General features: G+C 45.3%; 1 protein-coding gene across 1 annotated transcript in view; it reads right to left on the bottom strand.

Moving 5' to 3' along the window:
• CLIP4 (CAP-Gly domain containing linker protein family member 4) overlaps positions 1–21,921 on the bottom strand; it is a 146,046-nt gene that overhangs the window by 74,863 nt on the left and 49,262 nt on the right. Inside the window, 5 exon segments of the mRNA XM_068232760.1 lie at positions 4,213–4,449; positions 13,339–13,457; positions 19,771–19,932; positions 20,265–20,276; positions 20,279–20,357. Of these exon segments, the coding sequence (XP_068088861.1) occupies positions 4,213–4,449; positions 13,339–13,457; positions 19,771–19,932; positions 20,265–20,276; positions 20,279–20,357 (609 nt within the window).

Genomic DNA, 21,921 nt, shown 5'->3' with positions numbered 1-21,921 from the left:
TATGAGAACTCCCATTGGCCCATTTCATGTCCAATAGGGAGCCCTCAGCTGTTTATTAGGCTGCTGTCGGGTCTCCCAATCGTATTGTGGTGCTTGTTGGTGACATCAATCCGTGCGGCAGCGGGACCCAGGCGACAAATACAGATGAATGTAAAAGATGACAGAGAACTGTGACATAAGGCAGAAGTGACAGAAAAATGGATGTGGTATAGAATCTAGTAGGTACGGACATTAGCCCTTCCCATAAGCTTGCATTGCTTCTGTCGCCACCCGCAGTGTATGCCTTGCCTAACAAAATGCTGCAGGTCGGGACTTTCCGTTTCATGCAACGCAACGTACACAGCAGATCGGTTAAAAATAGCAAGTGGAAGTAATGCGGATAGGATTCATTGTTGGTGGAGTTGCCCTGCTATCTCCAAGACTTGGGATGACTGCTTTCACCAGATTACCTTGACTCGGTTTTCCGGTATCTAAAAATATTGGCACTGCGCTGTTAAGTAGAGATTGCCCAGGTCTCAATTCACATCAGAACAAGCTTGTATCTTTAATTTGCGTGGCCAATAGATGTCTCATTGCTAAATATTGGAAAGGTCCCATACCCCCTTCATCCTGGCTGCTTCATAAAATCTGGTGGATTTATCGTATGGAGCAGATTACTCATACGCTCAAGTCTACTATGCTCATCTTTGATCAAATTTGGGATCCTTGGATGTTAAGATTTCCCTTAGGCCAACCACCCTCAAGCTGATTTACCTACTTCTGACTGAGATGATAAGCCACATGTTTTTTCACTCTGTCTTCATATGGACATGTAACCTGCTACGCCATATTTTATTTATTATGTTGTTATTATTATGTTGACGCCAATCTTTGAGCATTAAGTTTACTCTTTAATTGTGATAATGTGTTATTTTATGTTACGTATTTTGCTTCTATGTGTGTGAATTCGTGTATCACAAAAATTCTTTTCAATAAAAATTATAGTTAAAAAAAAATATATAGCAAGTGGAAGCACAGACTATTTTTTATCAGTGGATCTGTTGACATATTCGGTATGTTTTTGGCAACGCAGAAACCAACAAAAGCTCAGTGAAGCGGACTCCCCTACAATCAACAAAAAATTCCATCATGCCTGGTTAGTGCTACGTTTGTGCCCCCATACAACAACCTACAGGCATGAAACTGGTATGGGTGGGTAGTGCTGTGTCTGTGCTTATTTGTGCTACAAAATCATCACTCTATTCTTCAATAGTTTTTGAGATATTCAAGTTTTTATAAAAGGTCAAAAGTTCACTCAGCCCCCCCCCCCCCCCCCAACAACAACAACATTGCAAAGGCTGCGTAAACTTTTGACCTTTAAAAAAACTTGAATATCTCAAAGACTACTGTATAAAAGATACAGCGGGATGCGAAAGTTTGGGCAATCTGGTTAATCATCATGATTTTCCATTATAAATTGTTGTTTGTTAGAATAAAAATATGTCAGTTAAATATATCATATAGGAAACACACACATTGATATTTGAGAAGTGAAAATAAGTTTATTGATTTTACAGAACATGTGTAATAATTGTTTAACCTTCCTGGCGGTAAGCCCGAACTGAGTTCGGGCTATGCCGCCGGAAGGCACCGCTCAGGCCCCGCTGGGCCGATTTGCATAATTTTTTTTTTGCTGCACGCAGCTAGCACTTTGCTAGCTGCGTGCAGTGCCCGATCGCCGCCGCTACCCGCCGATCCGCCGCAATTCCTCTCGCCGCGGCCGCCCCCCCCCCCAGACCCCGTGCGCTGCCTGGCCAATCAGTGCCAGGCAGCGCTATGGGGCAGATCGGAGTCCCCTCTGACGTCACGACGTTGATGACGTCGGTGACGTCATCCCGCCCGTCGCCATGGCGACGGGGGAAGCCCTCCAGGAGATCCCGTTCTTTCAACGGGATCTCCGGATCTCCGATCGCCGGCGGCGATCGGAGGGGCTGGGGGGATGCCGCTGAGCAGCGGCTATCATGTAGCGAGACTTTGTCTCGCTACATGAAAAAAAAAAAAAAAAAAATTTAAAAAAAAAGATTTGCTGCCCCCTGGCGATTTTTTTGCAAACCGCCAGGAGGGTTAAACAAAATTCGGCAGGTGCATAAATGTGGGCACCACAAAAAAGAAATGAAACCAATATTTAGTAGATCCTCCTTTTGCACAAATTACAGCCTCTAAACGCTTCCCGTAGGTTCCAATGAGAGTCTGGATCCAGGTTGAAGGTATTTTGGACCATTCCGCTTTACAAAACATCTCTAGCTCATTCAGGTTTGATGGCTTCCGAGCATGGACAGCTGGGATTTTCAATTATATTCAGGTCTGGGGACTGAGATGGCCATTCCAGAAAGTTGTACTTGTTCCTCTGCATGAATGCCTTAGTGGATTTTGAGCAGTGTTTAGGATCGTTGTCTTGTTGAAAGATCCAACCCTTGGGCAGCTTCAGCTTTGTCACCGATTCCTGGACATAGATCTCCAGAATCTGCTGATACTGAGTGGAAACCATGTGTCCCTCAACTTTGACAAGACTCCCAGTCTCTGCACTGGCCACACAGCATGATGGAAGCACCACCACCATATTTTACTGTAGGTAACAGGTGTTTTTCTTGGAATGTGGCGTTTTTCCTCCATGCATAACGCCTGTTGTATGCCCAAATAACTCAATTTCAGATTCATCAGTCCACAGCAACTTAGTCCAAAATGAAGCTGGCTTGTCAAAATGTGCTTCAGCATGCCTCAAGCGGCTCTGTTCGTGCGGTGGGCTGAGAAAAGGCTTCCTCTGCATCACTCTTGTATACAGCATCTCCTTGTGTAAAGTGCACTGAATGGTTGATCGACGCACAGTGGCTCCATCTGCAGCAACAGGATGTTCTAGGTCTTTGATGCTGGTCTGTGGGTTAACTGACTGTTCTCACCATTTGTCGCTTTTGTTTATCCAAGATTTTTCTTGGTCTGCCACTTTGAGCCTTAGGTCTTCAATTTCCTCAATACGTTCCTAACTGTGGAAACAGACAGCTGAAATCTCTGAGACAGCTTTTTGCATCTTTGCCCTGATCCATGCATGTGAACAATCTTTGTCTTTAGGTCATTTGAGAGTTGTTTTGAGACCCACACGTTGCTACTCTTCAGAGAAAATTAAAAGTAAATTTAAAAAAAAGGAGGGAAACTTACAATTGACTCCCTTAAATACTCTCTCATAATTGGATTCATCTGTGTATGTAGGTCAAGGGTCACTGAGCTTACCAACCCAATTTGAGTTTTAATAATTAGTTCTAAAGGTTCTGGACTCCATAACACGACAACGGTGTCCAAATTTATGGACGTCTAATTTTATTTAAACAATCATTACACACTTTCTGCAAATCCAATAAACTTCATTTCACTTCTCAAATATCACTGTGTGTCTCCTATATGATATATTTAACTGACTTTTTTTATCATAACAACCAACGATTTATAAGGAAAAATCATGACGATTAACAAGGTTACCCAAACTTTCGCATTCCACTTTCACACAAATAAGCATAGACACAGTCCTATCCAAACATACATTTCATGTCTGTAGGTTATTGTATGGGGGCTGGGTAATGTTATTGTTTTGGAGAAAATAAGTGCCATTATCTTCTAAACGAAAGCAGCACAAACCTTCATTTTTGCAGCACAAATGGGCACAGACGTAGCACTAACCAAGCGTGATGTAATTTTTGATTGTTCTGATTGTAGAGGGGCCAGCTTCACGGAGCCCCAAACAGGTGGGAATCGACTTGTCAGTATTCAGACTCCGAATTTTTCGGAGAGTTGACTGCAGACAGGTCCAATTGATAAGAGTCCTCTTGGGGAATAATGGAGGATAATGGATGGGCTCTGCCTGGAAGGAACTGTCCACCTTTCTTTATATAGAATGAGCTGAGGGAAGTTGCACTGAAAATGCATTTAAATTCAGGCTGTGACACACTAACTGTTGTGATGGAACCCCCCGCCCTGCATTTAATTACTTTTTAAAGCCTTTTACCAGCCAAAAGAAATCAGTATTTAAATATGAATTATAACAGATATAGCCTCAAGGATAGTTTTATTTAATACGCCGCTAATTTATTAACGGCACCTGACAGGTTTGTTTAAATTCTGCAGGTTAAAGTGAGACCAGGACACTGACAGAGTGTAATAAAGAAACAGATGGATGGTAATTACCTTCTGTCCGGCTATGAGGACTCTGTCTCCCAGCTTCAGTGCAGCCGGGCGGCGGGGAGTGCTTCTGAGCACGGCGTCTAGGCTGGGGGCGGTGACGGCCGAGTGGTCACATGACTCAGGCATGCTGTCCAAGAGGACCTGTTTGACTTCCTTGGCTACGGCTGCAGCATCGGCCATTTCCAGAGGCATATCCACGGGATCGGGAACAACGTCCGCTGGCGTGCGTCCTTTATCGTCCTGCGAGACGACAGATCGTGAGAAAAAGTAAAGCCAATTTGTCAAGGAGGAAAAATAGTCTTCCAAATATTTCTGTACAACCGGCAGCCTGTGGCTATGTCCCACAGCCAACTCCATCCTAGCCACTAAACCGTCACTGCTAGCAGCTGGCCACCCACGTGGATTTTAAACAAACAATCACAAAAGAATCCAACACAATTGCCTAAATGTTTTAAAGTGGACTAAATCAATATGCAGCCATTCTGTACCCAAATGGCTATCCCCATTGCCCTCTGACTGCTAAGATTATTCTGTGTGCTTCACAATTCCTGCTGCATTCAAAGGTGTTCTCTGCGGTGCCATCTAATTGGATGCACCATGCTAAGGAGCAGGTTATGGAAGCTGTGCACTGAGGGACAGGGCTCCCAGACGTATATGAATGAATATGTATACGATTCAGTGTTCTCTCCCTTGCTGAGATAACACACATGTAAAATATTACAAAGTAACCTAAATAGATACATTTTGGGGTTACGACTTCTGCTGCCCCTTCTAGTACATACATGCCAAACTCTGGCCGGAGGGCCAACTCTGCCCTGCAGAGCCATCAAAATTTGGCCTGCAAGAGGTTTCCCCACTTTGCATTATGTTTAGCCCTCTATAGCCCAGGAAGCTATATTGGAGGTGAAGCCCTAACTCACCAGGGAAGCCATATTGGGGAGGGAGGAGAAGCACTAGACACCAGGACCGTATGGAGGATGTAGAAGGCCACTAGACACCAGAGAAGTGTATAGGGGAGGAAGGGAGGACAACTAAACACCAGGAACTGTGTAGGGGAGGGAGGTGGAAGGGCATAAAACACTAGGGAACTTTATAAGGTAAAGAGGCCACTAGACATTGAGGTTGGTCTGCGCCTTGGTCCCAGCATTCAGTTTTGGCCCACTTTGTACACTTGAGCTTGACAGCCCTGTTTTAATAGTTTATCTTGAGCTAGGTGGGTGGATATGAAGGTGCGGCAGGGCATCATTCTCCTCCATCCTCGCATGGGGAGGGGGGGGGGAAATCAATGGGGGTGGGCGGAGAATCCTGCGGGGTGGATAGCAGTGTAATGTCGAGAGTTCACTAAGAAGAGCCGTATTGCTATTTGTGGATAAGGAGCAGTGATAAAAGCAAAACGAAAGTACTTCGGCTTCTCTATCATTTTATTTAGATCTTGCATCACCAATGAAAGGGGAGGGCTGGCAGGTAATATAAGTGCACCCTAAAATGTATGAATTTGGAATGATGGTGTTAGGGCAACATCAATCATGACTAATTTAGCTTTCTCCTATGACAAGACAAATAATATTTAGATCACGTTTTTTTCCCGGCAGACTCGAAGCGCCACTAGGGCATGCTCTGTAGGCAGTAGCAGTGTTAGGGAGTCTTGCCCAGGGCTGGGCAAACTTTCTTCCCTGCAGAGACGCGAGCTGAAGAAAACGGAGGGTTAACTCTCACCTACTCACCGCGTCCTGTGTCGGGTCTCCATGGCCACAGGGTGTCATGCGACACACATCACATGACACGCCATTAGGTTGGGCCAGCATGTAATACGATGGCATGTCACGTGGCACACTGTTGCCATGGAGATGCGACATCAGAAATCAGCGAACAGGTGAGTTTTAACCCACTCTTATCGCCCACTTGCAACTTTGCAATGGAGCAGAGGGGGGAGAGAGGAATTCGTTTGCAACATACGCGGGCTGTGGTTTGCCCAGCAGACTCCTTGTCTGGTGCTGGCTTACTGAACGGAAAGAGCTGAGATTCAAACCCAGGTCGCCTGTGTCAGAGTCAGGGGCCTTAACCAGTGCACTATCCAGCCACTGCTAGACTCTCCAGCCACTAGTATAAGGATGACAAGCTCAGGTCATATCTCCATCTTCACTTATACATTTTTCCTTTTCAGCCATTTAGTCTGTTATTTCATCTAGATATGTGAATTAGAGCACATAGTTTATGAAGACAACGTACAGACAGAAGGCAATTTCCTGTTCAGGCTTCCTGTTGACTGAGGCGTTCGCACGAAGGTACACACTGACTCTAATCAGACCACTGATAAACCACACAGAACACATGCACAGCTCTGGGCGAGGCACTTCTGAGACACAAGGCAAGTCCAGGTAGAAAAGGGATATGGAGGCTGACATTTTATTTCCTTGTAAACAATGCACATTGCCTGTCTGTCCTGCTGATCCTCTGCCTCTAATACTCTTAGCCGTAGAGTAAGTGGGATGAGAGAGATCAAACGGTTACAATCATCCCTTCGACACCATTTATCATCAGTATATAGGGTTGATTTATCATCCTCCCTGTACAAACAGTCAGGGAACTTAAAGTGGATCCGAGAAACTTTTACTCATTGCATAATTGTGTTCCTTTCATATAGATTATAGGGCATTCCTCAAGCCAAATACTTTTGTTTTGTTTTAATACTCCAATTCCCTATAAACTAAACAAGCCTCGCCCACAGCTTTTCACAGTGCCTTGGCATTTTCAGACAGTAGCAAGAGCTTACAGGAGCTCAGTCTAGGCAGGGAGAGGGGGGAGGTGTTACTAGCCATTGATTTCAGAGGCAGAGGGGAGGAGGAGAGGGGACTGAATTTACACACAGGCAAGCTGATAGCATCTCCAGCTCTCAGCCTGTGACAATGTGACAAACAGAACATGGCTGCCCTCATTGTATCACAGGAATAAATATTCATAAACTGTTGAAGCTGTTTGCAGATAGATATGCTGTGTAAACTATCTACACTTTAGATAACATATATAGACAAGTTACTTATTATAGTTAGGTTTTCATCTTGGATCCGCTTTAAAGGACACCTGAAGTGAGAGGTGTATGGAGGCTGCCATATTTATATCCCTTTAAACAAAACCAGTTGCCCGGCTGTCGTGCTGATCTCTTTGGCTGCAGTAGTGTCTGAATCAGGGCCAGTTTACACGGACGCTTGGCGGCGATTACCGCGGGCGTCAGATACAATGCTCCCATTCAAGTGAACGGGAGTATTTATATCGGCCGTTTACCGTCATTTATGCGAACACGGCGTTCCGATGCATATTTACCCCGTCGTTCTAGGCGACCCTGGAAGCCACATGCAACTTTCAGGGTCGATTAACCGCATCTTCATGCCCCCCTGCGGGGACGAAAAACGATGATCCGCAAGGGCTCCTGTGCCTTTTTTCCCCCTTTCCATCTCTGATAACTTTGGAATCAGATCAAAGAATATTTTCTATTTGCAGATCTGTTCATAGAGATATAGCCATGTCCATAGCAGAATCTGCTTTATTAGCCAAGTACGACAATTGTCATACCCGGAATGATTTGTGGTTCACATGGCAATGGCAGTAACGCATATGACACATATGGGCAGGGACGTTTTAGGCATAGGCATTCCAGGCCACTACTTGGAGTGCCATTAGTCCTGGGGGATGCCACGCCCCAGATTAGGCCCTGCCCCCAAACTAAGCTTCACCTCCCAAACTAAGCCCCGACAGGTGTTTGTGCCTGCTTTTGTCCCCTTGTGCCTCCTGTCGGGTAGTGCAGGAAGGGGGTGAGCAACAAAATGCGACATGAACAGCGAGTTGTTTGCATCTCAGGGACTCCCTGTATTATGCATCCACCCTATATGGCACATGATTTTTAGGGGTGTGTGTGTGTGTGTGTGTGTGTGTGTGTGTGTGTGTGTGTGTGTGTGTGTGTGTGTGTGTGTGTGTGTGTGTGTGTGTGTGTGTGTGTGTGTGTGTGTGTGTGTGTGTGTGTGTGTGTGTGTGGACGGACACAGGACTGCTTACCTGGTGTGACAAAAGGGCTAGAAATGCCCCTGCACGTGGGAGATTTACACAGAAGGGGAGAACTCAAAAACAACTACCATATAAGGAGCAGTACTGCACAGGGGTGCTTGAAAGGGGCTTGAAGGAGGAAGTAATGGCAGCGAGGCTTTGGACACAACTACGGTAATAGGACGCATGGACCGCTTTCGAGTGCAGGGAGGTCGCAGATTTATGGGTAAATAACCCTTTCACCCCCACGCACACCTGCTGTAATTAAACCTCATTTGAATCACGAGTAATCACTCGTGAATGAGGTCAGAGAGCATCCCTGTTCTGTAGCAGCGGCCCAATGGGAGGAGCTTGAAGTAGTAACTGCCTGTGTGGGAGGGGTTGTGTGAAATCCTGGTGGCTCTCGTCTTCATTCTTGAAGAGTGGAGGCGGTCTAGCTGCATCTTCTCTGAGAACATGTCACATGCTGACTAATGCTGCCCTCTAGTGGCAGCTGTAGTAACTAGAGATGAACAAGAAGATCCTAATAATACAAGCTCACATGAGCATGCAAAGTGCATGCCGCTTGGAATTGCATTCAAATGTACTTTCTGCTGATTTCCGGCTGCCCAAATTCAAAATTGCATAGTGTGCATGAAATATTTGCAACAACTCAGAATTATTAGCATCTCGCTGACCATTTGTATCTGAAGTATTAACTTATAATCGGTTTGCTTAAATATTTTCTAGTGTATGGCCAGCTTCTGTAAATCTACTGATTCAGGGCCCTGTTTACGATGGCACTTATGAAAGTTAAAGGAAACCTGTAGTGACAGGGATATGGAGGCTGTCATATTTATTTCCTTTTAACAATACCTGTTGCCTGGCAGTCCTGCACACCTGAAACAACCACACAGCTAATCCAGTCAAACTTAAAGGAACACTATCAATTAACTTGTTTTTTTCAATTGAGATAGGAAATGTTGGGGAAGTGCTGCTAAGTACTGGTGTATACATTTGATGAATCCTTATCTCTTTGTTTATGGTTATCTAATTCCTTTTACATTCTGCTGTATTTCTGACCCCAGAGTGAACCATTTGGGGGGGGGGGGGGTATTTCCTCGCAGTGCATCTGTTAATCCTGTGGCCCATATGCAATTAACTTTTTCTCCTGAGTTTTCTCCTAGGTGTTATTTTCAAACTTATCAATAAAATGCCTTTTAAGCTACCAGAAAGCAAGAACATACACAAAATAATTCTGATAGTCCTTTTACTCCAACTTTTTGGTACTTTTTTAGTTGAAAAGTGCTGGAAAGTTATTTTAAATTGAAGTTGAAAAATTATCTCCTAGGAGAAAACTCAGGTGAAAATGTGAATTGCATATGGGCCTGTGTGTGCAGAGAGCTCAGTCAGAGACTGGCAAAGCTTTCTCTCACAGAGAGCAGAGGAAATGTATCTTATGTGCAACATAAACATTTGTAATTGTGTGTGATACCTGATAGGCTTTTGTTTTCATATAACTCTGCTTCAATACACTGTTCTTAGCATGTCAGACTGCAGAGATTCATACCTCTGCAAATTTTAGAACACTTGGTTTGATAGGGTTCCTTTAAAGAGAAACTGAGGTCGGTTTCTTGGGGGAGCAAACGGGACACAGAGGCATGTTCTCTGCCTCATGACATGCCTCTGTGTCCCCACACTGCCGATCACTGCCTCCCCCCCCCCCCCCCCACAAAACAAATAGTGACCATATTTATCGTCATCTCAGAGGGTAAACAGAGGAGAGGGATTCCCTGTGCAAAACGCCCGCCAGGGGCATTCCTGCAGGGTTTCCAGAGCAGCCATTGGGCAGCCCTCTCTCCCTGGCCACGCCCCCAGCTGCTTCCCCCACCTCCCTGCACGCTGGGAGAAAATCAATCTCTCTTTCCAGCGTCGTGACCCAGAGGTAACCAAAGTGAAAGTGGGCCAATGCAGCCCACAGGAGTGTCGGGGTGCACCAGTTGTAGCTGCTACCTGATATGTTCAGCCCCCTGGATCAGGTAGCATTTTTTTTTTTATGAGCCCACCTCGGGCTCTTATCAAAAACTGATCTGTGTAAAGAACGGATCAGTTTTTATTGGCCTTCAGTTTTTCATCCGTGACCCTCCCATTTGCATTCGATCAATGCAGTGTATCCATCGATCTGGATTAATCGCAGCAGCTGCAAACTTGCACTTTGTTCGGTGGAACAGGTGAGCAGATCCTACTGATTAATGATCCATTCACATCTGTTAGGATCTGATTAGTTTTGCTAAACTGACTGCTTTTAATGCCTGTGTGAATCAGGCCTTACAGGCAGAGGATCAGCACGACTCCCAGGGCAACTGGTATTGTTTAAACTGAAATAAATAGGTCAGCCTCAATAGCCCTCTCACTTCAGGTACCCTTTAGGCCCCTTTTACACTTACCACGTCCCGGGACTCTCCCCCACTGCAGCTCATTGCAGTGGCCTTTAAAGTCGATGAGCTACACTGTTTGCGTTGTGGCGCAAGTTCTCCGGGCGCTGCAGAAGTAACACACAAGCTGCACTGCATTACGCTGTGACTCCCAGAAGTCGCATGGTAATTTTTTTCTTCCTTCGGCCGTACCGCAGCTATAATGCGCAGTGTTACTTTCCGGCTGCGGTACAAAGAACCTTCAGAGACCACCAAAGGCAATAATCATGCACCCGTTCTGGAGCCCCTCTGATGTTGCCTTAATCTGGCATGCGTATCTTTACTGACATTCAACTGACTGCATTGTTGCCCCTCACCCTATACTAGGCGTACGTATGAAATCGCCACCAGGAGAATTGGGCACAGGATACAGCCGATATATGGCTTTAATATGCTGCTGCACAAGACCTGGCGGCGTTTATTACTATACCCCCTCCAGGTCCACGTAGATGGTGGGTAAGGATGTAATTCGGCTTCTAGCAATTGCTGATGGCCTAATTACAGTGTTTTAAAAGTGACTACAGCTCCGTCTTCTGACAGCGCCGAAGCTACTCACTGTGCGAAGCTATAGCCGTAATTCCTATGACAGTCTATGGTGGCGCCGGCTGCGCCCAAATCTCCTGCTCTGTATTGACCGAGTTCCCTATACAGGGAAGCTGGAGACTCGCTAGCCTCTAAGCTAGTGACACCTCTGCACAGGAGTCAGTCCCATACGGTCACCAATCATACTCCGACCTCTGTGGGCGAAATTAATTTGAAGTGCATAGGAATAGCCCAAGTCTCATACGACTTGCACTAACTCCGCATGCAATCTAGAAATGTTAGCATCTCTGGGACCATCTCTACAAACCACTAATGTTTATGAACCCTACTATCAATTTATTTATTAAAAGGTTTCCAAAGGTTTAACTCATTCAACTTAAAGAGACACTGAAGCGAAAAAAAAATGATGATATTATGATTTGTATGTGTAGTACAGCTAAGAAATAAAACATTAAGATCACATATATCAGTCTAATTGTTTCCAGTACAGGAAGAGTTAAGGTGGCCATACACTGGTCGATTTGCCATCAGATTCGACCAAGAGATAGATCCCTCTCTGATCGAATCTGATCAGAGAGGGATCGTATGGCTACCTTACTGCAAACAGATTGTGAACCGATTTCAGCCTGAAACCGATCACAATCTGTTGTGTTGGTGGTGCTGCTGCCGCTGCCGCCGCCGCTCCCCCCCCCCCCCCCCCATACATTACCTGCTCCGCCGGCGCGACTCCCGGGTCTCTCTCCGCTCTTCTCCGCTCTGGTCTCCGGCCCCGGCATGCTTCACTTCTTCCTGCCCGGCAGGAAGTTTAAACAGTAGAGCGCCCTCTACTGTTTAAACTTCCTGCCGGGCAGGAATAAGTGAAGGCATGCCGGAGACCAGAGCGGAGAAGAGCGGAGACAAGCGGGGGCAGTCGCGCCGGCGGAGCAGGTAATGTATTGCCTCTCTATTGCGTCGGTCGTCGGGCACTCGAACGCCGCTAGCGATGCGCTCTTTACCCGCGGGCGATCGACGGTAATTTTCCGCACGGCGCGATCGACGGGATCGGACGAAATGAATCGAAATTCGGCGTGTAGCGCGAACGATTGGCAGCAGATTCGATCCCAGTGATCGAATCTGCTGTTGAAACGGCGGTAAATCGGGCCAGTGTATGGCCAGCTTTAAGAAACTCTAGTTGTTATCTCTATGCAAAAAAGCCATTAAGCTCTACTACTTTCAAAGTCATGGAGAGGGCTGTTATCTGACTTTTATTATCTCAACTGTAAGTGAACTAATTACTTTTTCTCTGCTAGAGGAGAGGTCAGTTCACAGACTGCTCTGAAAGAATCATTTTGAATGCTGAATGTTGTGTAATCTGCACATATTAGAGAATCATGCAATGTTAGAAAAAACACTATATACCTGAAAATAAAAATATGAGGATATTTTCTTTGCTGCTAAACTTCTAGTAATTATTCATAGTACACAATCAATTCAATATATCATATATATTTTTTCGCTTCAGTGTCTCTTTAAAGGGACTCCGAGCAGTGCAGAAACTATGGAAAAATGCATATTTTAAAGTTCTTTCTCCTCTTTCCAATGATACATAAATAGTCGCCCTACGCCTTTTAGTTTTCGCTATTTTCGCGATCGAAATTGCCGCGGCCGCGATTTCGATCGCGAAAATAGTTCAAGACATAGATACCCCTGACGATGCCAGAAGGGCAAAACCAGTCGGGTCCTGAGAATGGGAAACTGAATTACTTTTCTGTACTGACCATTTTTCACTTGGGGTCCTATTGACATTAGAAACAGGGCTGTAAGTATTTTAGGCGTAACTTTTTATTCCTAGTAAAAGTTATGTACTTTTCCATATTACAGAGGAAAGTTTTACCTTTGTTTCTTCTGCATGATTTGCAAAAAAGGGAAGGGGGGGGGGGGAGGGGGGAAGGAATCCATACAATCAGGAGACCACAGCATGCACTTCTGTGGTACTTATCATGAAGGAGCTACATTCTAAAAGGACAAGTTGTCACAAGGTCATAAAAATAAGCGCTGCATATTCCTCGCCATCTACTGCGGTAACGTTTACTATTCCATCTGCGTGCTCACTCACCCGGAAGACAGGATTAGCACGATTCTCCAGCAGGGCTCTCACTGCTCCCATGCAGAGGTTGGAGGCTGCGATGTGCAACGCCGTTCCAAAATCAAAGTCGCTGCAGGTGGCATCCACGTCTGAAAGAAGCAGAGATGTCACACAGGGGCTGGAGGGCAAATTCCAGGGAAAATGTCAACTTTATCTCTTCACACTGAAAAACCACAAAACATTTATTCCTGGCCGGATAACATGCGGGGAAACTTAACCGGTCACAGCGGCCACCCGCGCGAGACTCCTCTCTGACACGCAGCCACGCTGAGCATTAAACGTGGCGGAGCATAGAGGGAATCACAATAATCTCTGAGCATTGCTGAAAAAGTTCAGAGGATGCCTGAGGGCACCAAAACAGGTCTGAACTTTTCAATCCAGAATCCTCGCAGATTCCCCCTCGCTGCCTTTCCTCTGAAACTAAAGCATCAAAGCCGACTCCTCACTGCTCAACTCCAGTGCTGCAATTACAGCCGCATTCAAGACCTTAATAAAATGAGTAGATAAATAAATGAATCTTAAGAAGTGACTTTATCAAGGCAGAAAGTCCCTGTTATCTATTACACACATAGAAAAATAAAATGTGGGTTTGCAGATCAGTTTCCACCAGGGAAGTAACCCGTCTGCTGGGCCTATAAGATGGGCATGGCGCTGGTAACGCTGAAGAAGATTTGTCCCTCCCACCAGATGCAGGTAATGTATTGCCCTGCCGCTCTGCATCTCAAAGGGAACCTGAAGCGAGTAGTATATGTAGGCTGCCATATTTATTTCCATTTAACCACTTGAGGACCAGAGTGTTAAACCCCCCTAAAGACCATGCCATTTTTTGTTGAAATTGGCCACTGCAGCTTTAAGGCCAAGCTGCAGGGCCGCACAACACAGCACACAAGTGATCCCCCCTTTCTCCCCACCAACAGAGCTCTCTGATGGTGGGGTCTGATTGTTCCCCCAGTGTTTATTTTTTTAAAATAAATATTTATTTTATTATTTTTATAATATATATATTTTTTTATTTCCCCCCCGCCAGCCAATCAGCATGATCGGCTGTCATAGGCAGGATCACTTCCGCAGTAACAGAGGGGACAGCCGTGTCACACGGCTGTCCCCAGTACAGCGCTGCGATCTCCTGCTAGCCCCATAGAGAGCCGTTCACGCCAATCGGCGTGGAGCGGTCCTGGGGCTGCCATTTGGCGTGGAGCGGTCGGCAAGTAGTTAAACAATACCAGTTGCTTGGCTGTCCTGGTGATCTCTTTGGCTGCAGTACTGTGTGACTCACACACCTGAAACAAGGATGTGGCTAATTCTGTCACACTTGAGTCAGAAACATCTGATATGCATGCTTGTGCAAGGTTTGTGCAAATATTTGAGGCAGAGGATCTGCATATGAGCCAGGCAATGTGCATTGTTTAAAAAGAAACAAACATAGAAGCCTCCATATCCCTCTTAGAGGAGAACTGTAGTGAGAGGTATATGGAGGATGCCATATGTATTTCCATTTAAGCAATACCAGTTGCCTGGCTGTCATGCAGATCAATTTGGCTGCAGTAGGATCTGAATTACATCAGAAACAAGCATGCAGCTAATCTTGTCAGATCTGACAATGTCAGAAACACCGGATCTACTGCATGCTTGTTCAGGGTCTATGGCTAGGAGTATTATAGGCAGAGGATTAGCAAGATAGCCAGGCAACTGGTAATGTTTCAAAGGAAATCAATATGACAGCCTCCATATTCTTCTCGCTACAGTTGTCCTTTAAAGTGAACCTGAGGTGAGAGGAATATGAAGGCTGCCATATTAACTTCCAAGCAATACCAGTTGCCTGGCTGTCCTGCTGATCCTCTGCCTCTAATACTTTCCGCCATAGCCCCTGAACAAGCATGCAGCAGATCAGCTATTTCTGACATTATTGTCAGATCTGACAGATTAGCTGCATGCTTGTTTCTGGTGTGTGATTCAGACACTACTGCAGCCAAATAGACCAGCAGGGCTCCCTGGCAACTAGTTTTGTTAAAAAGGAAATAGATGTGACAGCCTCCATATACTTCTCATCTTGGGTTTACTTTAATGGGAACCTAAACTGAGAGGGATATGGGTGTTTCCTTTTAAACAATACCAGTTGCCTGGCAGCCCTGTTGATCTCTTTGGCTGCAGTAGTGGCTGAATCACACACCTAAAACAAGCATGAAGCTAATCCAGTCTGACTTCAGTCAGAGCACCTCATCTGTATGCTTGTTCAGGGGCTGTGGCTAAAAGTATTAGAGACACAGGATCAGCAGGAGAGTCAGGCAACTGGTATTATTTTAAAAGGATGAATCCATATTCTTCTCAGTTTAGGTTCCCTATAAGTACAGGAGCAGTGCCCCCTAACCCCCTCGCGACACCTGATATGCCCCTGATCTCTACTCCTGCTTGTTGTAGAGTTGGCCAGTTCCCAGAAATGTGCAATGGCTTACTGAACTCTAAAATGAGGATGCAAATAATTACACCTTGCATTCAAATTTGATGCAGATTGTACTCAGCTTGGAATTATGCCAATGAGAATCAACAGGAAGTGAATTAGTTTGGCTCAGTTGCCTACAGTTTTCATTATATTTGCTTCCAAGCCAGGGTTATCGACATCTTATTGGCCATCTCTACTCTGCCCTCTCAGCAATGAAAAGAGCTGAAATCCAATGCGATGGAAAGAGACAGATTTATTGCACTGGGTTATTAACTCCTGCAACAATAACATTAAAAAAGAGGAACGTTGTAAATATAATTATTACTATAGATAAATGCATGTTTATCTCAGTAGGCTACTTTCAGACCACTCCTCCTTGTGCACCCAAACCAAAAAGCTCTTGCTAATGCAATGCTATGGGGGATCTTTATAAAATCACATCGCTCAAGTGGGATTACACCCATAGCATTACACTAGCAAAGCTTTTCAAATCACAAGCACTTAATAACCTCCTGCTAGTGGGTTCCAAGCCTATGAATTTGTTTTGAGTAGTGGTGTTGGCTAGGAATGGTCAATTAGATGCAAATAATTTGGGGTTGATGCAGAATTATGCAGATTTTGTATGCAAACTTAGACAGCTTGAAAATAGAATCCTGCGGAGGTAAAATTTGATTCGTTCATTTTCAAGCTGCATAAATTTGCATATAAAATTTTCACAATACTGCATCAACTCGAAATTGTTTACATCTCAGTAAGCATCCCTAGTGGAGGCAGTGGGTGGTTTGGGGTTCAGGGAGGGGCTGCAGCCTGTCAAACTGTGCTGAGGGGCCCCAACCTATTTAATTTATGCCCCTGGGTAAGAGGACCTTTCTTATGCTGGATACACACCATGCGTTTCCGCGTTTGATGTGTCAGTCGATACACGTCGATTCGATTATTTCCGACATGTCCGATTCAAGCTTCGATGGATCGTTAGGTCGATTTGCCATACTTTACATGGCAATCGACCTAAAAATTATCCAAATTCGTTCGGAAATGCTCGGAAATAATCGAATCGACGCGTATCGATTGACGCATTCGACGCGGAAACTCATGGTGTGTATCCAGCATTAGTTATAGAACGAGGTTGAGATGTTAACAGTTATTTATGGACGCGAGTTTAAAGAAAACCTGAACTGAAAATTAAAAGTCAAATTACACATACACACGTCATACTTACCTCCTGTGTAGGCTACTCCCCAATCTTTTTCTCCTCTCCTACGTCCCATTTGTCCACTGTGATCAAGGGAATTATCCGTCCTCCATTTTGAAAATGGCCATTACCCCATAACAGCTTCCTGGTCAGCACACTGTTAAACTGTAACATCGTCCACTTGAGCAATAAGGAAACAGACATTACTTGGCACATCAGTTGTCCTCTCAGCTGTAACTGACAGTAACTGATATATTTCAGTTCTGACAAAATGTTGTCAGAACTGGAAGGGATTATTGTCAGAAGAAAACGGTGAGCTTCTGAGAGGAAGTGATGGCAAGGTAACTATGTAATGTTCATTTGAAGTTACCTCATGTGTTTATTTTTAAATAATTTTACTCAGTACAGGTTCCCTTTAAAAGGTAGTAACTGAAGCTGTCAATACACTGGTCAATATGGCAAGCAGATAAAACCCTCTCTGATCATTATCTGATCACAGAGGGATCTATCTGCTTGAATCTCTCCACACACTGTACCCAGATTTACAATTTCAGCATTAAATCTCCCAACCCCCCTCTCCTTCCTACCTTTTGCCATGCTGTCGCTGTGTTTGGCCATACACGTCAAACTCCGGCCCGCGGGCCAAATCTAGCCCTCCAAGCCATTAAATTTGGCCCTCAAGTTGTTTCCCCACTTTACATTATGATTGGCCCACTCTAGACCACCAGGTAAGCTATATTGGAGGTGATGCGCTAGAACACCAGGGAAGCCATATGGGGGAAATAACTAAACCAGAGGTGCCCACACTTTGACTTGTGAGCTACTTAAATTAGCAAGTCAAAATTATCTACCTATGTACAATTTTAGGAGCAGAATTGTACATACAGAATCGAAAACATAGTGCGGTTGAGATCTACTATAAAGTCCCATGTGATCTACCCATTGGGCATCCCTGAACTAAACACTAGGGAACTGTATAGGGGAGGGTGGGGGCTTCTAGACACCAAGGAACTGTATAGTGGAGGGAGGACCACTAGACAACAGGGAACTTTATAGGGGCTGAAGGGGGTCCATTAGACACCTGGGAACTTTATAAGGGAGGAATGTGGCCAGTAGACATGGAGGTTGGCCCGCAACTAGGTTCCAGTGTACAATTTCGCCCCACTTTGTATTTGAGTTTGACACCCGTGGCGTAGGCAAAGCTCACCTCTCTGCCGTGCAGTCACAGTCTCTTCTCCCCCCGCTGGCTGCTTCTTCACTCCCGAGTCCCAGAGCACGTGTGGCACAATGCAGAGGTAAAACACTAGGGGCACTGTGGCACCTACCTTCCGTGACACTCAAGGGGCCCATACACTTACCGATTTTCCCGCCGATATACAGCAGATTCGATCACTGTGAAATCGCCGCACAAACGCTGACCGAACTATCAATTTCCGACCGAAATAGATCGTTCCAGTCGTTCCTGTCCATGTGGAAGATTTCGCTCGATCGCTGGCGGTTCGGGAGTGCATCGATAAGCGGCGTTCAAATGCCCGATGACCAACGCAATACATTACCTGTTCCGCCGGCACGAGTCCCCTGGTCACCGCTGCTCTGTCTCCGCGCTGGGCTCCGAGTCCAGCAGGCTTCACTTCTTCCTGTCCCGGCAGGAAGTTTAAACAGTAGAGCGCCCAGTAGAATGTTTAAATGTCCCCCAACAGGAAGTAATGTGAAGCTGGAGGAGCCCAGACCGGAGAAGAGACTGCAGAGAGCAGGGGACTCGCGCCAGCCGGAGCAGGTAATGTATAGCTGGCGAGGGGGGCGGCATCAGCAGCAGGTCCACAGATGGTTAATCGGTTTCATGCTGAAATCGATTCACAATCTGTTTGCAGTAAAGGCAGTCATACAATCCCTCTCTGATCAGATCAGAGAGGGATCTATCTGTTGGTCGATCTGATGGCAAATCGACCAGTGTAGGGCCACCTTTAGAGGCCACTAAGTTTTTTGACCTCATACAGGCGCCTGGGAGACATGGAAGTGAAGAGCGGAAGAAGCAGCCAGTGGGGAGAGAAGAGACCAGAATCGCAACGTGGACAGGTGAGCGCAGCTTTGTTGGCCATCGAACTGAATGCTGCCAGTAACGAGTTCCTGATCTGCCACCAATAGTCAAAATTTTCATCTTGCAAAATTGAGTTAATCGACTGATTACAGCCAAAAGGGGGGGGGGGGGGGAGAATTATATATACACACGCCTATACATATATACATACATACATACATACATACATACATACATACATATATCAGAAGAGCAGAAATGTGTGGCAAAAGGTTTGATACAATTATCAAAAAAAAAAAAAAAAAAGGGGAAAGCAAAGGGTATATGGCTAAAGTTATACTTTGTATTTTAAAGAAAAAAAATTAAAGCATTTGTCCTTTAGAAGTTACAGGCTGCAGAAAAGTGAACATTTTCCTGTAGGAAATAGTCTGACTTTTGCTTATCGCTGACTCATTCAAACAGCACAAGGTTGCTTGGTTACCAGCTCAAAGGACAACAGTATTATCAATGAAGACCATAGGCTAGCTGGGCTCTACCTTGGAGAAGCTGCTTATCAGTGGTAACAGAGTAGAAAGTGTAAAAACACCTTCCTAAACTTAATTTAAACTTGCTCCACGTAACACAGAGCTGAAGGTTATAGGCAAGCAAAAACAGATAATTCAAAAGTGGTTTGAATAACTAGTATTACTAAAGAGAGACAAGGCTTCTATAACTCCTTTGACCACCTCTTACCTTTTGGCTTAGAGGCCTTCAGGATGAGGTGTATCAGCTCGGGAACATCGAAGTAGGCTGCGTAGTGCAATGCGTTCATGTTAGTCCAGCGGCTTCTTAAGCTCACATCTGCCCCTATTTCAATCAGGCAGGCGGCAAACTTAGCGGCAGTTTCTGCATCCCCTGTGAGAGGAGCCACACATGTCAAAGAACATAGTTATTTGAGTAAAAAAAAAAAAAGGTACAACACTGGCCAACACCCTCCTATATCCCTGTCGATCCAGAGGAAGGCAAAAAAAAAAAATCCTTTTTAAAGGGATACTGTGGGTGGGGGGGGGGGGGGATTTCAGACTTTAAAGTCTGAAAACCACTGCGCCTGCGTTGCCGTGTCCTCGCTTCACCTGATGACACCAGGAGCGCATGATGCAGGCACAGACAAACTGGGCCTGCACCGTGCACTCCTGGTGACATCAGTGGTAGCTCCTGCCAGTCAGCTAAACAAGAGATGTGCTCACCGATGCCCTGCGCCCGGACTTGCAGGTATAATGCAGGAGAGTCATGTCCGTCAGACCATCTCGATCATTAACATTACAGCCCCTCTTCAAAATCTGCAACAAGAAGAATGTGATTTCGGGTCAGAAAAATAAAATGGAAGAAGCAGGGTGATCGATTTGAACCTCTCCGACCTGCTGGTCAGGATAAGTCTACATGGAAAACATCTAATGCACGGCTCAGACAACAAGCTCTGTCTGCTTCTATAACGGAAATATACCAAGACTGACGGGCACAAAGTGTTGGGTCTACCCACCATTCCTCAGGTGCCTGCAAGGGGAACAAACCTGAGAGATTATCACACAATCAGGTGAGTTGCATCTACAATCTAATCTGGCCATCTTTGGAGACAGTTTAAAAAGACACCTAAAGTGAGAGGGATAAGGAGGCCTGCGTATATTTCTACTGGCGTTTCATTTGATATTTTCCAGCCTGTCCAATTTGCTTCCAATCGAGAAACAGATACAGATACAGCGCTAGTCTACTTGAGGAAAACCTCAAAGGAAACAGTTCTCCAAGTACAACACCCTCTACAACTTGAAGCTTTGAAATTGGCAGAAGAGTATGGGCGTAATTACTACAACCTATTCAAAACAAACGTTTTATAGGTTTCTGGCCAACCAATAATGTTAGAGGAATTTCCCAATGAGGTTTCTCACTTGGTCAACTCAAGTAGACCAGAACAAGAGACCGATTAGGAGCTTGATATCTGTTTCTGGCAATCAGTATGGTGTGTATACTTTAATGCCCAACACGATCATTTACTCGATTAGACATGAGCATACAGTGTACCTTGAGGTCAATCAACATGGCATATCAGGCTGTAAGTGGCCAATGTATGAGCAGGTTAAAGGGAATCTGAGGTGTGAGCGATATGGAGGCTGACACATTTATTTCCTTTTAACCAATGCACATTGCCTGGCTGTACTGCTGACTCCCTGCCTCAAATATGTTTATTCATGGACCCTGAACAAGCATGAGGCTCAGTTGCTCTGACTGAAGACTGACTGAATTAGCTGCATGCTTCTTCCAAGTGAGCGATTCAGGCATTACTGCAGGCAAAGAGGTTAGCAGGACAGCCAGGCAACTGGCATTGTTTAAAAGGAAATAAATACGGCAACCTACATATAACTCTCAGTTCAGGTTTGCTTCAAGTGTGCTGTACGACTACTAAGCCTCAGAAAATGCTGTATAAATAAGGTGACTTGTATTTCATCAGACAAAAAAAAAAAAAGGCATACTTATCCAAAATCTTATAATAGTTCAAAGTATGTATTCCTGAGAAATCTGAAATTCCTACTTACCTCGATCTATGGGCTCTCCAGACACATTTGGGCTCCTTTTTGTGTCCAGCCTCCTTTCCATTTTGCCACCGTAGTCCCAGTTTGTAGCTGGAACTGGGACCAGTTGGGACCTGACGCATGTGCTGTCCACTCAGTGCGCAGCTGTGTGCAGTTTACAAGCAATTGGAACTGTGCATGGCCAGGTCAATCCCAGCGACAGCTGCTACACACAGACGTGCGGGCGAGCATACGGATGGCCTGAATGCGTCCAACGAAATTCCCAACAAACTCTTCTGCGGCATGATGGAGGGGAGGACTGAGGCAATAAGGAGCCTGG

The sequence above is a fragment of the Hyperolius riggenbachi genome, chromosome 4 (assembly GCF_040937935.1).
Source record: "Hyperolius riggenbachi isolate aHypRig1 chromosome 4, aHypRig1.pri, whole genome shotgun sequence".
NCBI lineage: Eukaryota > Metazoa > Chordata > Amphibia > Anura > Hyperoliidae > Hyperolius > Hyperolius riggenbachi.
This window is presented reverse-complemented; position numbering and strand designations above follow the sequence as displayed.